At 45.5% G+C, this 18,297-nt stretch overlaps 1 protein-coding gene across 10 annotated transcripts in view; it reads right to left on the minus strand.

Moving 5' to 3' along the window:
* MRPS25 (mitochondrial ribosomal protein S25) overlaps positions 1–14,609 on the minus strand; it is a 70,048-nt gene extending 55,439 nt beyond the window's left edge. For all 10 annotated transcript variants that reach the window (XM_057555466.1, XM_057555464.1, XM_057555463.1 and 7 more), the window contains exons 1-3: positions 14,345–14,609; positions 8,084–8,190; positions 261–348 (exon numbers count right to left, since the gene is read on the minus strand). In XM_057555466.1, the coding sequence (XP_057411449.1) occupies positions 261–348; positions 8,084–8,190; positions 14,345–14,478 (329 nt within the window). In that variant the 5' untranslated portion in view covers positions 14,479–14,609. The remainder of the gene's footprint in view (positions 1–260; positions 349–8,083; positions 8,191–14,344) is intronic.
* Between the last annotated feature and the right edge of the window lie 3,688 nt (positions 14,610–18,297).

An 18,297-nucleotide genomic window follows, 5' to 3' on the forward strand; every position in this document is an offset into this window, starting at 1 on the left:
ACAGCCACAAGGGCACGCATTGCAGATGCGTCTCAGCTTCTCGTGGACCCAGGAGGAAAGGACCATCTTTATCTTCACGGTGCAGGGAGCTGCAGCTCAGAGGTTCAGGCGCACAGACTCCCGTCTGCTCTCTGGTCAGCATCCGAGGCTCCTGCCAGAGTCCGCCCTCTCAACACCCCTCCCAGCGTGCCCATCTCCTCCCTCTCAAATCTCTGGGCCAAGACGTTTGCACCCCTCCAGGTCAAGCCCCACCAACTCACTCGCTCTTCCCCAGAATCTTTTTGATGTGCTCCATGATCTCCTTATTGCTCTTGGTCTCCACGTCCACAAGGACTTGCTCCCCAGAATCTGGAAACAGGAGGAAAAGGGGGGAAGAAAGCTGAGAACACAGCAAGGCACTCCCTGGCCTCAACTGGTGGTGATTTGGGATTTGCTTTTAGAGGAGAAACATTTTAACGGTCAAATAAATGTTTATGTAACCCATTATGCTGCCTTTTTTCTGTATTTCTTTCGATGTGAGCACATAAACTTTAGGTATGTACAAAAGCATACATACTATTTTAAATAGAAACTCCATGTTCATGGATAGAAAGATTCAATATTGTTAAGATGGCAATCCTCCCCAAATCAGTCTATGGATTCAGTCAATCCCTATCAAAAATCCTAGCAGGTGTTTTTGTAGAAACTGAAAAATTGCGCCTAAAATTCATGCAAAGGACCCAAAACAGCCAAAACAACCTTGACAAACAAGAAAATGGGAGAACATTCATTTCCCAATTTCAATTTTACCACAGGCTACAGTAATCAAGTCAGTGTGGTATTGAGCAAAAGAACAGCCTATAGGAATGGAACTGAACTGAGTCTAGAAATAAACTCTTATTAAATTTATGGTCAACTTATTTTCAGCAAAGATGGCAAGACAACTCAGTGAGGAAGAAGAGCATATATCTGATAAAGGACTTGTATCCTGACTAAAGAACTCTCACAATTCAATGTCGAAAAGACAATCCAAAGAAAAAATGGGCAAAATATCTGAATAAACATTTAACAACAACAAAAATGGATAATAGCACATGAAAAGATACTCAATATAATCAGTCATTAGGAAAATACAAAATAAAACTACAGTGAGATATTAAGGTGGCTAAAATTTTTTTAAACACAATACCAAGTGCTAGTGAGGATGCAGAGGAACTGGAACTTTCCTAAATTACTGGTAAAAATGCAAACTCTTACAGCCACATCAGCTAGTGAATTAAGACACACAAAAAAGAAATTAAATGATTGGAAAGGAAGAACTTTACTTGCAGATGTAATGATTGTGTATGTAGAAAATCCCAAGGAATTTAGAAAATAAAAACTTCTAGAAATATGAATTACCAAGGTTGCAAGACACAAGGCCCATGTACAAAATCAGCTGTACTTCTACGAAGTTGTTTGGTGCTAACCAAAGAACTGAAAAATGAAAATTTTAAAAATACTATTTACAATAGTCACAAAACATACTCAATATTATTAAAATGTCCAGGGACTTCCCTGGCAGTGCAGTGATTAAGAATCCGCCTGCCAATGCAGGGGACACGGGTTCGAGCCCTGGTCCAGGAAGATCCCACAGGCCACGGAGCAACTAAGCCTGTGCACCACAACTACTGAGCCCGTGCACCTAGAGCTCGTGCACCACAACTACTGAGCCCACGTGCCACAACTACTGAAGCCCACGTGCCTAGAGCCTGTGCTCTGCAACAAGAGAAGCCACCGCAATGAGAAGCCCACGCACCGCAACGAATAGTCCCCGCTCGCCACAACCAGAGAAAGCCAGCGAACAGCAACAAAGACCCAATGCAGCCAAAAATAAATAAATTCATTTTTTAAAAAAATGTCCATTATCCTCAGTGATCTATAATATAATTCCAAACAAAATCCCAGCAAGCTTTTTTCTAGAAACTGGCAAGCAGATTTTAAAGTCAATATGGAAATGCAAAGAACCTACAAGGGCCAAATTAATCTTGGAAAAAAAGGGGGGGGTGGGGAACAAAGTTGGATTTACACTTCCTGATCTTAAGACATATAATGAATTACAAAAACCAAGACAGCGTGCTATTAGCATAAGGACAGACATACATATCAGTTAAAGAGGATGAAGAGTTCAGAGATAAACTCGAATAGCCAAAACAATCTTAAGGAAGAAGAAGAGAGCTGGAGGAATCATGCTCTCTGACTTCAGACTACACCAGAAAGCTAGAGTATTCAAAACTGCAAGGTACTGGCACAAAAAACAGACACACAGATCAGTGGTACAGACTAGGGAGCCTAGAAATAAACCCACACACTTATGGTCAATTAATCTACCAGAAAGGAGGCAAGAATATACAATGGAGAAAAGACACTCTCTTCAATAAGAGGTGCTGAGAAAACTGGACACCTACATGTAAAAGAATGAAATTAAAACATTTTCTAACACCATCTACAAAAATAAACTTAATATGGATTAAAGACCTAAATATAACACTAGCTACCATAAAATTCCTAGAAAAAAACATAGAACACTCTTTGAAATAAATCATAGCAATATTTTTGGGGGATCTGTCTCCTAAAACAAAGGAAATAAAAGCAAAAATAAACAAATGGGACCTAATTAAATTTAAAAGCTTCTGTACAGCAAAGGAAACCATAAAACAAAATGAGGGACTTCCCTGGTGGTCCAGTGATTAAGACTCTGCACTCCCAATGCAGGGGGCCCAGGTTCGATCCCTAGTCAGGGAACTAGATCCCACATGCTGCAACTAAAAGTTCACATACCGCAACTAAAAGATCCTGCATGTGGCAACAAACACCCGGCACAACCAAGTAAATAAATAAATAAATACTTAACCTGATTAAAAAATGGGCAGGAGAACTGCATAGACATTTTTCCAAAAGGAAATACAGATGGCCAACAGGCACATTAAAAGATGCTCAAGATACCTAATCATCAGGGAAATGCAAATCAAAACCACAATGACGTATCACCTCACACCTGTCAGAATGGCATTCATCAAAAAGACCACAAATAACAAAGGTTGGTGAGGATGTGGAGAAAAGGGGACCCTTGTACACTGTTGGTGGGAATGTAAATCGGTGCAGCTACTATGGAAAACAGTATGGAGGTTTCTCAAAACAACTAAAAATAAAACCACCACAGGGCTTCCCTGGTGGCGCAGTGGTTGAGAATCTGCCTGCCAATGCAGGGGACACGGGTTCGAGCCCTGGTCTGGGAAGATCCCACATGCCGCGGAGCGACTGGGCCCGTGAGCCGCAATTACTGAGCCTGCGCGTCTGGAGCCTGTGCTCCGCAGCAAGAGAGGCCGCGATAGTGAGAGGCCCGCGCACCGCGATGAAGAGTGGCCCCCGTTTGCCACAACCCGAGAAAGCCCTCGCACAGAAACGAAGACCCAACACAGCCAAAAATAAATAAATAAATAAATAAATAAATTTATAAAAAAAAAAAACCACCACATAACCCAGCAATTCCACTCCTGAGTATATATCCGAAAAAAACCACACTAATTCAAAAAGATACATGCACCCCAATATTTACAGCAGCATTATTTATAATTGCCAAGATATGGAAGCATCCTAAATGCCCATCAACAGACGAATGGATAAAGCTGTACTATACACACACACACAATGGGATATTACTTAGCCATAAAAAAGAATGAAATTTTGCCATCTGCAGCAACATAGATGGAGAGGGCATTATGCTAAGTGAAATTAAGTCAGACAGAGAAAGACAAATACTGTATGATAGCACTTATTTGTGGAATCTAAAAAATACAACAGACTGGTGAATATAACAAAAAAGAAGCAGACTCACAGAACAAACTAGTGGTTACCAGTGGGGAGAGGAAGGAGGGAGGGGCAACATAGGGGTAGGGGAGTAAGAGGTACAAACTATTATATATAAAATAAGCTACAAAGATATACTGTACAACACAGGGAATATAGCCAATATTTTATAACAACTATAAATGGAGTATAACCTTTAAAAATTGTGAATCACTATATTGTACACCTGTAACTTATATAATATTACTGTACATCAGTTATACTTCTTTTTTTTTTTTTTTTTGCTGTGCCATGCGGCTTGCAGGATCTTAGTTCCCTGACCAGGGATTAAACCCGCTCCCTTGGCAGTGAAAGCCTGGAGTCCTAACCACTGGACCTCCAGGGAATTCTCCCATTTTAACCAGCTTAAAATGTAGAATTTGGTGCTTTTTAGTGCCTTCACAATGTTGTGCATCCATCACCACTATCTAGGTTCCAGCACTTTTTCATGACCCCAAACAGAAACCCTGTACCCATTAAGCAGTCACTTCCTATTCCCCACACCACCCCAGCCCCAGCCCCTGACAACCACTTCCTGTCCCTATGGCTTTGTCTGTTCTGGACACCTCACACAAATGGAATCACACGCTATGTGGCCTTTTGTGTCTGCCTTCTTTCCGTTGGCATGTTTTCAAGGTTCATCCGTGTTGTAGCATGTGCCAGTACTTCATTCCTTTTCATGGCTGAATAATATTCCACTGAATGAATATATGGATTTTGTTTATCCATTCATGGTCGATTTTTCTGACAAAGGTGCCAAGGAAATTAAATAAGGGAAAGAAATGTCTTTCAACAAATGGTGCTATAACAGCTGAATATCCCAAATCTAAAAAATGAACCTCAATCCTTATCTCACTTAATACACAAATAGAGATCATAGACCTAAATGTAAATCTAAGACTCTCCCACAGGAGAAACACAGGAGAAAAATCTTTGTGACTTTGGGGTAGGCAGAGATTTCTTGGACAGGACACAAAAAGTACTAAATATGAAAGAAAACAACTGATAAGCTGGAATTCATCAAAATTAAAACTTCTGCTCTTCAAAAGACACCATTAAGAAAATGAAAAGGCAGCCACAGACAGAAAATATTCACAATACATCTGACAAAGGAACTGAATCCAGAATATATAAACAACTCAACAGGAAAAGAGCCCCCACTTTTTTTTTTTAATGGACAAAAGATCCAAACAGACTCTTTACAAAAGAAATAAATGAATGGCTAATAAGCACATGGAAAGATACAGGGAAATGCAAATTAAAATGTCAAGGAGATATACAGGCACTGGAATGGCTGAAAAGACCTATGTGATGAGAAGAATGGCCCCCAAAGATGCCCCCTCCTAATCCCCCAGAACTTGTGAATATGACACCTGACGTGGCCAAGGGGCCTCTGCAGATGCAATTAAACTTAAGGACCCAGAAATGGGGCGATTCTCCTGGATAATCTGGCAGCCCCATTAATCACAAGGTCCTTAAAGTTGGAGACCCTCCTGGGCTGTGGTCAGAGGGTCGTGTGACTGTTGGAGAGGGCCAGACACGAACGCAACTGGCTTCGAGGATGGAGGAAGGGACCACGAGCCAAAGAGTGTGGGGGTCTCGGGCTTTCCTGGTGGCGCAGTGGTTAAGAACCCGCCTGCCAGTGCAGGGGACACGGGTTCGAGCCCTGGTCCGGGAAGATCCCACATGCCGCAGAGCAGCTAAGCCCGTGCGCCACAACTACTGAGCCCACGCTCTAGAGCCCGCGAGCCACAACTACTGAAGCCCGCGCACCTAGAGCCCGAGCTCCACAACAAGAGAAGCCACCGCAATGAGAAACCCCCGCACCGCAACGAAGAGTAGCCCCCACTTGCCGCAACTAGAGCAAGCCCGTGCACAACAATGAAGACCCAACACAGCCAAAAATAAAACAGAAAGAAAGAAGTAATTTAAAAATAAATAAATAAAGAATGTGGGGGCCTCTAGAAGCTGGAAAAGGCATGGAAATGGATTCACCCCTAGCGCCTCCAGGAAGGAAGGCTCTGCGAACACCTTGATTTTAGCCCATGTTGGACTTCAAACCTACAAAACTGTAAGATGAGAAATCTGTATTGCTTTAAGCCACCAAGCTCGTGGTGATCTTACAGCAGCCACAGGAAATGCAGATGAGCAACAGGACCAGTTTGGGTGAGGATGGGGGGCCAGCAGGACCCCTCACCCTGTGGACTGCAAGGGCAAATGGCATGATCATTTTGGAGGCCTGTCTGGGTGGTTTCTAAGAAGGTTACGTGCCTATTCTGTGGCCCAGCAAGGCCAGCCTGAGCCTGTGCCCAGGAGAACCGAGCACCTAGGTCCACAGAGACATGCACCTTCCCAAAACCACCCTCGGCAGGCAGCCGCTAACAACCCCTCGAGCGAGACCCTCCTTAGAGGAGTCTCTGGGACCCGCTGCTGCAGCAGCAGAGCCAAGCCCACCTGCCTCTCCCAGGTCCCCGTCCAGGACCTGCCGCTTCTGCCCAACACGCAGCCAGAGCTTCCTACCGACCGGCCCCGACTTTCTCATCTGAGGTGTCTCCTGGCCAGACCTCCTTCCAGAGATGTCAGACGTGCTTTGCCATCTGAAGACTCTCCGTGCCTGCCCCCCATCTCCAATAAACCTCATACTCGTAACTCTGTCTTGGCATCTATAGAAAACCCAAATGTTCATCAACAAGTGAATGGATAAATAAACTGTGGTATGTTCTGATAATGGGGCACTACGGAGCAATAAAAATGAATAAGCTACTGATACACATAACGTGGATGAATCTCAAAAAGACAAGTGAAAACCAGACACAAAAGGATATATACTGTGAGATTCTATATTAGGTTCTGAAACAAATAAAACTAACTAGTCTATGGTGAAAGAACTGCTAACAGAGGGAATTCCCTGGCAGCCCCAGTGGTTAGGACTCTGTGCTCACTGCTGAGGGCCCGGGTTCGATCGCTGGTCGGGGAACTAAGATTCCACAAGCTGTACAGTGTGGCCAAAAAAAAAAAAGAACTGCTAACAGTGGTTGCCCCTCTTGGGAGTGAGAACTGGGAACTGGAAAGCAGTACTAGGTGACTTTTTGGGTCTTCGCTGGGAAACAGTGACACAGGCCCGTCACATCTATCAGAACTCATCACTCCATGCACGTTAAGACCTGTCCATTTTATTATGGGTAAATTATACCTCAATAAAGTTAATTTTTTAAAACACCAACACGAAATATATACACAAACATGCCAACCACCACCATTCTCCTCACCTCCACCTTGCTCTATTTTTCTTTTCTCCATAGCACTCATCTTCTAACAAACCATGTTATTGAGTTTCTTGTTCATTCTATCTCCTCCTGCTGGAATATCATCTCTACAAGTCTAGAGATCTTTGTCTGTATGGCTCCCTGACACCCCAAGCACCTAGAACAGTGCCTGGGTCCTAGCAGGAACTTGATACATATTTGCTGAATGAATGAAACAACATCATCCTTTTCTTTCCTGACGAATTTCCCAGTCTATACTTCATTAGATTCTCGTAACCGTGTAAGGAAGATGTTTTGCCTTCCCCTAGAAATATGTAAGTGGGAACATTACTCACTCAGGATCAGAATGACTGAGTAGAGAGTTGGGCTAGAACATACGGTCTTCTGACTTCCAGGAACTGAGCCCAATTTAACTGAATAAATCTTCATGTTTGCTCCTCGCAGGGACAGGAGAGCATCACATAAATGCATATGGTCCATAGAGGACACACGCAGACACATACACTGTTCAAGAGAATGTGGCCAGCACTGAGAGACGTGCCCTGAGAGAAGGGAGGGGCCAATCTAAGGTGCAGGTAAGGTTTCCTGAGTGAAATTGTGCCCAAGCTGAGTCCCAAAGGATTTATTTTTTAATTAAGCAAAGAAAAGTAGTAGGGGATTTGCAGCAAAGGAACCAACATTAGCAAAGGCATCAAAGCACAGTGTGGCAAGGGAATTTGGAAAGACTAGCCCGTATGACATGAGGCATATGCAGGAGATGTGGCAGCAACAGGAGATGCGACTGCAGAGGGACAGATCTGTGCAGTCACTGTGTGCCAGGTATAGGAGCCAAGGTGACAGGACCAACGTAGGTGTACAAGCGCTCCCATCTCAGCCCCCGCTGACTGCCACACAAGAGGAACATGGGAGGGAAGTCAGGCCTGGGCCACGGCAGAGGGCCCTGCACTCACCTAAATAGAACCGCAGAAAGGGTGTTGGCGTCATGTTCTTAAACATCATGATCTGCACCCAGGGGTTCTTGTACTGGATCTGAGGTATGTTGAAAAACACGAATTTCCTGCAAAACAGAAGAAATTAAACCCGTGAGAGTTTTTAACCTAAAATTGTATGCACCTGTGTATTCTTCTAAAGAGAAAGTCCAGAACTTTCATCAGGTTCTAAGAGGACCCTGCCCCCCCCTCCGAAAAGGTGGAGGTAGGAAAAGCAGGTCTCAGGAATCCACTAACGTGTTGTCTGAATGTGGGTGTTGGGACTCTTGGTTTGTCATTTTAGGGAAAAGAAATCTATATCCCTACCTCACGTTGCATATTAACCTAAAACTCACCAAAAAGCAGAAGTATAAATATAAAAATGGGGGCTTCCCTGGTGGCGCAGTGGTTGAGAATCTGCCTGCTAATGCAGAGGACACGGGTTCAAGCCCTGGTCTGGGAAGATCCCACATGCCGCGGAGCAAATAGGCCCATGAGCGACAACTACTGAGCCTGCGCGTCTGGAGCCTGTGCTCCGCAACAAGAGAGGCCGCGACAGTGAGAGGCCTGCGCACCGCGATGAAGAGTGGCCCCCACTTGCCACAACTAGAGGAAGCCCTCGCACAGAAACTAAGACCCAACACAGCCAAAAATAAATAAATATTTAAAAAAAGAAAATAAAATAAAAATGAAACCATGAAATGTCCTCGGTCTTGATTGGTGTGACAGCTGCACAGTGCACTCATATGAGAAGCTGTGTATCTACAGGTGAGCACTTTATGTAAATTATACCACAATTTAAAAATAAATGAAACCATGAAAACAAACATGGGGAATACTTTTACAATCTAGGAGTGGAGAAACCTCTAAACTCAGAAGGTTTAAAACACAGATAAATTTGATTACATTAAAACCTTTGCAAGGGACTTCCCTGGTGGCACAGTGGTTAAGATTCTGTCTGCCACTGCAGAGGACACGGGTTCGAGCCCTGCTTGGGGAAGATCCCACATGCCGCGGAGCAACTAAGCCTGTGAGCCACAACTACTGAGCCTGCACTCTACAGCCTGCGAGCCACAACTACTGAGCCCGCGTGCCACAGCTACTGAAGCCCACGCACCTAGAGCCTGTGCGCCGCAACAAGAGAAGCCACCGCAATAAGAAGCCACGCACCACAACGAAGAGTAGCCCCCGCTCGCCACAACTAGAGAAAGCCCACGCACAGCAACGAAGACCCAACACAGCCATAAATAAATAAATAAAATATCTGCAAGGCAAACTTTACCAAAAACAAAATCAACATTTGCCAAACTAGAAGAAAAACGTTTGCAAAACACAAAACAAAAGGTTAATTCCCTTGATCTAGAGTTCTGCACATTATTAACACCATTTATAATCCAACACTAGAGGCAAAGGCCACAGACGGGCAGAAACCCACATAGCCTATCAAAGGAAGGATCCTCAGTATCTTCCCAACAAAGTCATAAATTAAAATGGTCCTTTTTTACCTCTTAGATTGCTAAAATAAATAAATAAATAGTTTTAAGTTATAGTAAAGTGAGAAAACATTTCCTTAAGTATATTAATTGGTTTAACCTCCTTGGAGGTCAGTTTGGAACTAGCACAGATCTTGACTCAATGTTTTCACCTCTGCCTTTAGGTATTTTCACACTTGAATGCAAAGGTATGTGTGAGGTTTACTGCAGCATTATCTGTTACAGCAAAGGAGCAGAAACAACTTCAATGCCAGACTGATTACATAAACTATGACACAACTGTATGCCTGGACCCCTCTCCACCTGCTCTCCATCCAGAGTAGCTAACAGATACGGGCTAGGAAGTGGGCTTTCCTGCCCTCTGGTTTTGTGTTGGCTTCAGCCCACAGGGAGCACTGGCAAAAGAATGGAAGGAGGAGGAGAGTTAAGGTATTTATCTCCCTGGCTCGACCCCAGGCTCAATCCCGGCTCCAGAGGCTCCTGTCAGGCAGCCCTCTTCATCTCCAGGTCCCAACAAACATTCTCCTCCTCACTTCTGCAGCCTAGACCCGGGCTCTTGCACTGTTCCTTGTGGTTTCTTTTCCCATCCTTGCCACACCATTGCAATTAGTCTCTTGATTAAAGCCTCCCCAGTGACCCAAATTTAAATGCATTCTCTGCTTCCTGCTGCCACCCTGCTCCCCACACCAGACGATGGAAAGGTGTGAGTGGTACACGGGTAGAAGCGTGGTTGCCTGGCTTCACCACTTCCCAGCTGTGTATGACCCAGAGCAAGTTACTGCTGTGTGCCTCAGTGTTTATGCCAACATGATGGCAATGCAGGACAACCAGTCCAGATAGGAGCTTGTAGTTTATTCTCAAGAAGAAAAAGATAGGATCAACAGAAGGCCTGATTGTGTGACATTTGCTTGGGGAAACGTCCATAATTGGGGCAGAATCTGCAGTTAAAACAAAAGCAATGACAATAACCCCAGGGAAAACAAAAAACTGCAAAAACAAAAAGGAAAAATAAAGTGTTTGACTCAACTGTGTACAGTGTTTACAAAGTCATAATAATTTAACAGTGAATACTGATTTATCCAAAATTCTTAAATGACTATATTGGGAGGATGGAGGGGTCGAGTAGTATGCATCTGCTGGGGTAGGGAATGGCAATGCTTCTGGAAGAGCTAAATCCTTGCCTTCCACAGTGGCAAGTCAATAGATAAAGCCTAAAGCTAAGAAAGTAAGGAGGAGCTCTCTAAATATAGTATTTAACTATATGGGAGTAAAACTCTAATCAAATGGTTAGAGTTGAAAGTTGTTGCCTCTGGAGGATACAATGGAGAAAAGACAGCCTCTTCAATAAGTGGTGCTGGGAAAACTGGACAGCTACATGTAAAAGAATGAAATTAGGGCTTCCCGGGTGGCGCAGTGGTTAAGAATCCGCCTGCCAAGGCAGGGGACACAGGTTCGAGCCCTGACCCAGGAAGATTCCCGCATGCCGCGGAGCAACTAAGCCCGTGCACCACAACTACTGAGCCCGCACTCTAGAGCTCACGTACCACAACTACTGAAGCCCGCGTGCCTAGAGCCCATGCTCCATAACAAGAGAAGCCACTGCAACGAGAAGCCCGTGCACCGCAACGGAGAGTAGCCCCCACTCACCACAACCAGAGAAAGCCCACATGTGGCAACGAAGACCCAACGCAGCCAAAAATTTAAAAATTAAAAATATATAAATAAATTTATATATAAAAAAAAGAATGAAATTAGAACACTCCCTAACACCATACACAAAAATAAACTCCAAATGGATTAAAGACCTAAATATAAGACTAGGCACTGTAAGACTCTTAGAGGAAAACATAGGAAGAACACTCTTGGACATAAAACACAGCAAGATCTTTTTTGACCCACCTCCTAGAGTAATAGAAATAAAAACAAAAATAAACAAATGGGACCTAATGAAACTTAAAAAAGCTTTTGCACAGCAAAGGAAACCATAAACAAGATGAAAAGACAGCCCTCAGAATGGGAGAAAATATTTGCAAACGAATCAATGGACAAAGGATTAATCTCCAAAACAGACAAACAGCTCATGCAGCTCAATATCAAAAAAACAACCCAATCCAAGAATGGGCAGAAGACCTAAGTAGACATTTCTCCAAAGAAGACATACAGATGGTCAAGAGACACATGAAAAGATGCTCAACATCACTAATTATTAAAGAAATGCAAATCAAAACTACAATGAGGGGGCTTCCAGGGCGGCACAGTGGTTAAGAATCCGCCTGCCAATGCAGGGGACACGGGTCTGAGCCCGGGTAGATCCCACATGCCGCAGAGCAACTAAGCCCATGCGCCACAACTACTGAGCCTGCACTCTAGAGCCCGCTCACCACAACTACTGAGCCTGCAGGCCACAACTACTGAAGCCCGCGCGCCTAGAGCCTGTGCTCCGCAACAAGAGAAGCCACCGCAGTGAGAAGCCCACGCACCACAACGAAGAGTAGCTCCCGCTCCCCAGGATTAGAGGAAGCCTGCGCGCAGCAACAAAGACCCAACGAAGCCAAAGATAAATAAATAAATATATAAATTTTTAAAAAACTACAATGAGGTATCACCTCACACGGGTTAGAATGGGCATCATCAGAAAATCTACACACAATAAATGCTGGTGTGGAGAAAAGGGAACCCTCTTGCACTGTTGGTGAGAGTGTAAATTGATACAGCCACTATGGAGAACAGTACGGAGAGTTCTTAAAAAACTAAAACTAGAATTACCATATGACCCAGTAATCCCACTACTGGGCATATACCAAAAGAAAACCATAATTCAAAAAGACACATGCAGGGCTTCACAACTAGAGAAAACCCGCGTGCAGCAATGAAGACCCAAGGCAGCCAAATATTAATTAATTAATTTTTTTAAGAAAAGGGCCAGAAAAGTAAACTGTCCTGGGTCACATGACCAGTAAGTCAAAGAATCAGGACCGTGAGCATTGGGCTCCATCATTATCAAATTCACCTGGATCCTGAGGCGCAAGGCTGGACACAGAACTCAATACATTCCAGCAGCTGTTACTTCTCCCATTGCATCTTAAGGGCACGAACACCTGGCAGAGGTGAGGAGGAACTTAGCTCTCAGACTCTGAATAAGGCAGCTCCCCACACACCCAGCAAATACCCTAAGACTCGCTAGCCCGGTGCTGTACTGGCCACTGGCACTTGGAGTGGAGGGCCAGGTGAAGTGCTGAGGGCACATGAACAAGCAAAGAAAGGCCAGTGGGGCTACAAAGGGCAATTCTGACAGGCTCAAACCCAAAGGGCACCGGTGGGACAGCCAAGCCCTTATCACTAGGAACAATGAAACACAGAATAGCTGTTTGGCTCCTATTTACCCAGAGAGTATTAAAATTCTTGAGCATGCGACTATGTGCAGGCCTATTTTGATTGGCTGACCATTTAAAAACCAGAGATTTACATAAAAATCTGAATTTCTGGCTCCTTGACAAGTCAGAAATTCTCCATGGAGCCCAAATAGCTAAGATGTAGCCAAGCAGTGAATGGCCCCGTGAAACAGGGCACGTTTTCAGTTTACTGCAGGCCCATCCAGACTGTCTCCCTCCTGTTTGTACCTGCCTGGCCTCTGCCCTGTGACTCCTGGTGCAGATGGATGGATGGATGGATGCAAGGCTGGTTATGCAGGAGTATCTGGGTGCCCATTCAGCCCTATGACTGAGTCTTCTAGGAAGCCCTCATCCCAGCTGACCCCACGCAAGTAGGTCCAAGTTCTTGCGTTGACCTGTGGAAAGCAAACGGCTAGGGGGTAGCTGGTGGCTCTCCTGAACAGCCCTGCACTGAAGGCCCCGCCATGGGGGGACCACCCTCCACAGGGAGCTGCTCTCCAGTCTCACTCCGATCCATCCCACACATACAATCCCAAAGTTTCTGAAAGACAGGACTTGAATTCCCAGCACCAGCACGGGGCCCAGCATTAGCAGGCACTCAGTAAATTTATACCTGACACCTGAAAAGCCCAAAGCACTGCTGCTGCCTCAAAGTTCAGTTCAAACCTTTCACTTGCAAGTTCCATTCAATGAGTCCCGACTCTGCTGCGGGCTGAAAAGCATTGAGGAGTTGGGGCGGGGGCCGCTGCGCAGCTCACAGACAGTCCCTTCACTTTAAGGGTGATGAGTCCTCTTCGAGAACGAAGCCCCCTTTCAGAACCACCCCCTCACCAGCTGACTATGGTACCCTGGACAAGCCAGTTCCTTAACCTCCTGCGTTCTTTCATCCCTGGAGTGAAGAGAACAGTGGGGTTTCCGTAAAAATCAAACGAGCTAGTGCACGAGGAGCATTCAGAAACGCGCTGCACGCACGAGGACTCAATAAATGCCAGCAGCTGTTACCCCTCCCACTGCACCCCCATATCCGCCCTGGGACATAGGTATCACCCCGGTCGCAACACTGAGGAAAAGCAACTCTCCCAAAGCCAGCAGGTGGAAGAGCCCGGACCCCAGCGGGTCGGTCGCCCCGGGCTGGGCTCCACCAGGACCGCGCGCCGCCCGCGGGGCACGGGTGGCTGAGGAGGCTTCGGCCTCCCTGTCAGCGCGGCCCCCACCCGGCGCGACGCGGCCCTGAGGTCCTCTTCTGCTGTGGAACCCGGGGCAGCTGCCCGTCCATGCAATGGGGGCCCTGGCGCCAGCGCAGCGCCAGGTCTCAACGACTCGCAAGTTATTGGTGGGACCCGGCGGCTCGGACTGACCTGGCGCCCTCGCCCAGCTCCCCGTGCGTGTTGTAGTTCACCGTCATGACCTTCACCGAGTCCTTGAACACTACGTCCCCCTGGCCCAGGTACTGCAGGGTGCGGCGTATCGGGAAGCGGCCCTTCATGGACATGGCGGCTGCGGCGGAGGGGCCGGACCGCCGGCCGCGAGCCCAGCAGCGCGGAGAGACGAGCTAAGCTGACGCCGCCCGGGCGGCCCTCTAGCCGCTTCTCCTCCGCGCCGGTTTCCACTTCCCGCGCAGACTCACAGGAGACGCCTCCCGGCGGGCAGCGCACGCGCCGCGGAGCGGCCTGGGACTTGTAGTACTGGCTGGCAGAGTTTTCCTTAGGCGGGGGCGGTGGGAGCCGGCACGTATGCCTAAGCGTTAAAGCTCCTGTTGGAACGTTAACGTTTTCACGATTTGTAAATCAAGTCTTTCTCCCCTCCGCCAAGGGAAAATATTTTATATAGGCTCAAACTCAATCATTCAGACAACAAACTTACAGTAGGAAATAATTCAGGAGAGCTGAGTTTGAACACCAAGTCGGCCAGTAACTTTCTGTTCAACCTCAAATATGTCAGTTTTGCTCTCTCAACTTCTCCAGTTTTAAAGTGAAGGGTTAGAACTGCGCAATTTCTAACATTGACTTAAAAAAAAAACAAAAACAAAATTAAAAACCTGACTTGCAAAACGAAAAAAAAAAAAGATTTTGGGATCTACTCCTTTCTAGTTTAGCCACTTGAGAGCTCTGGACCTCAATTTCTTGAAAAGCAAAAGGTGGATGAGATGCATTTCCTATTGATCTGAGAACGCTCTCCTTCACTTTTGAAGGATAATTTTGCCAGATACAGAATTCTAGGTTGGGGGTTGGGAGGCATCTTTCAACACTTTATTTCACTCCACTCTCCTCTTGCATGGTTTCTGATGAGTAGTCAGCTCTCTTTTTTCCACTATAGGTTAAGGTGGTTTTTTCTTCTGGTTTCTTTCAAGATTTTCTCTTTGTCTTTGGTTTACAGAGGTTGAATAAGATATACCTAGGTGTATATTTTTGGTATTTATCCTGCTTGGTGTTCTCTGAGCTTCCTGGATCTGTGGTGTAGTGACTGTCATTAATTTTGGAAAGTTCTTGACCATTATTACTTCAAATATTTTTCTTTATTCTCTCGTTTTTTTCCTCCTTCTGGTATTCCAATTATGCATGTTTTACCTCTTCTGAAATTGTCCCATAGTTCTTGGATGTTCTATTCGGTGTTTTTGTTGTTTTTCATTCTTTTTTCCCTCTGCTTTGCAGTAGGCAAGTTTCTATTGACCTATCTCCAGACTCACTGATTCTTTCCTTGGCTGTGTCAACTGATGAGCTCATCAGAGGCACTGTTTTTTAGTCTCTTTTATTTCTAGCATTTCCTTTCAATCTTTCTTAGAGTTTCCTTATCTCCGCTGACATTACCCATCTGTTCTTGCATATTATTTACTTTTACCACTAGACTCTTTAACATATTAATCATTTAAGTTTCCTATCTGATAAAACCAACATCTGTGTAATACCTGAATCTGGTTCTGATATGTGCTTTGTCTTATCAGACTGTGGGGTTTTCCCTTACCTTTTTTAGCACACTTAAAATTTTTTGTTGAAAGTGAGACATTATTGGCTGTATTAGGTAATAGGAACTGAGGTAAATAAGCCTCTACTACGAGGGGTTATGTTATTCTGGCTAGAAGTAGAGCTGTGTTTGTTTGCTGTAGCTGTAGGCCCCAGAGGCTTCAAATTCCTCTAGTGTGTTTTTGTCTCTCTTGACTTCGGGCTTCCCTAGAGTCTGTGTTTTGTACCTCTTTTAGCTGTAATGCATCCTTATACTGGAGTCCTGTTGGTGTGGTAGTAAGGTGTGGCGGCAGGGAAGCATTCTGTAATTTTATGGTGAAATTTCAGTATTTTAGTGGGCCTGTGTCCTTGGGCTGTGACCTTACTGTTTCTTAATCCCCCTCTGTGATACAGAATAAGAAATGTTTGGTCTTTGTTCCCAGCTCCCAGCCAGAGCTCCTAAAACTCTTGTAATTTCCTTAATGATAAGAGTGATAGGAGCTTCTTTTGTCATATCTAATTTTTGTCCCTGTTCCTGAAATAGCTCTGGAAAGATGAAGGTGAAAGGAGTGGCTTTTGTTATTCATAACAAGCCCCTTTGAACCTCTGACCTCCAGGAAGGTAACAGGGGCTAAGGGTTGAGTTAATCGCTAATGGCCAAAAGATTCAATCAATCACGCCTATGTAATAAAGCCTTCATTATAAAAACCCTAATTTAGGAAGTTGGAGAGCTTCCAAGTTGGTGAACACACCATGGTGCTGGAGAGTGACGTGCCCAGAGGGGGGGCATGGCAGCTCCACACCCCTTCCTATACCTTGCCCTATTCATCTCTTCCGTCTGGCTGTTCCAAAGTTGTCTTCTTTCACAATAAACCAATCATCTAGTAAGTGAACTGTTTCCCTGAGTTCTGTGAGCCATTATAGCAAATTATCGAAACCAAGGAGATGTAGAAACCCCTGATTCATGAAAGGTCAGAAGTACCAGAGGCCCGCACTTGTGATTGGCCTCTGAAGTGAAGGGGCAGTCTTGGTGGACTGAGCCCTTAACGTGTGGGATCTGATGGTAACTCCAGGTAGACAGTGTGAGAATTGAATTGAATTGTCGGACACCCAGCTGGTGCTGGAGAATTGGTCAGTGTGGAAAACCGCCCCCGTATTTAGTGTCAGAAGAGTGTGTGAGTAGAATGTATAGAAAAACATGAGTTTTCAATTTTACCCTCCCCACACTTGGATGAGACAGGAGGGCTATTGCGGACTGGTGTGAAATGCCCTCCCCCAGGTGGGGTTAGACTCTGGTAAACCTCCCAGCCCCCCAACAGGCCTTTGTTATGGAGAATGCTCTGAGTTTATTTTACAAAGGTAACTCTTCCCCCTTTCCCTGCCAAAGCAATTAGCTATGAAAACCAGGTGGGGTTCCTGCACGTAAAACCCGTGAGAGTGCGGGGTGTCCTTAGGCTGACCCCCAGGGGTTTCTCCCTCCCATGCTAGTCCACACTCAGCCTCCAGCAATTCAGCAAGTATTCCTAGCAGCTCTGGATCCTGTGGCTTCTGCTTCAGGTAAGCAGATCTTGGCTGCGACTCTGCATTCACCTCTCCACATTTCTAGGTGGCAGTAGGCCCTGCAAACTCAGTTCTCTGATGGATCCAAAGTCATTGGCTTTCAGTTTGCCCAGCTTTTCCTTGTGGTAAGGACAGGAGTGACAATTGCCAAACTCTTTGTATGCCTGAGCTGAAGCCAGAAGTCCTTTCTGAAGTATTTTTTAAAACCATGCTAGGCTACTGAAGAGTTTTAGTCAGAAGAGCTTTTGACCTTAAAGTTCAGAGGAGGTGCTTCCTATGGATGAAATATCCTACCCCATGTGAGAAACCTGAATGTCCATACACGAAGCAGGCCAGGGCAGCTTGGGTTTTGGAGGCACACAGACCTGGGCTGGAATCCCAGCGGTGTAAGCCTGAGCAGGCTTAACCTCACCACACTCATTTTTTTCATCCGTAAACTGGAGCTGTTGGGAGGATTAAATGAGGTATGCATACATAATACTTGACATTCTGTCTGACTCACAGTGAGCACTAAATATTACCTCCTCCTGGTTTAGTCCTGGGAGGTCTCAAAGGTCCAAGGGATGGCAATATCAGAGATCCACTCAGCAGCTTCCAATCTCTTTCCCCGTTGCCCACTTCCGCTACCTTTGGGCCACAAACCTTGCTTGAGCACTCCCACTGTACCTGACCCACGTGGAACCCTCCTTGCTACTTAGGGCAAGTGAGTCAGGCAGACTGGGCTTTAAATCCTCCTTCCACCACTGACTGCCTTTGTGACCCCAGCCAGGCTAATCTCTCTCAACCAGTTTCTTCATCTGTCAGCTGAACAC

The sequence above is a fragment of the Balaenoptera acutorostrata genome, chromosome 10 (genome assembly GCF_949987535.1).
Source record: "Balaenoptera acutorostrata chromosome 10, mBalAcu1.1, whole genome shotgun sequence".
NCBI lineage: Eukaryota > Metazoa > Chordata > Mammalia > Artiodactyla > Balaenopteridae > Balaenoptera > Balaenoptera acutorostrata.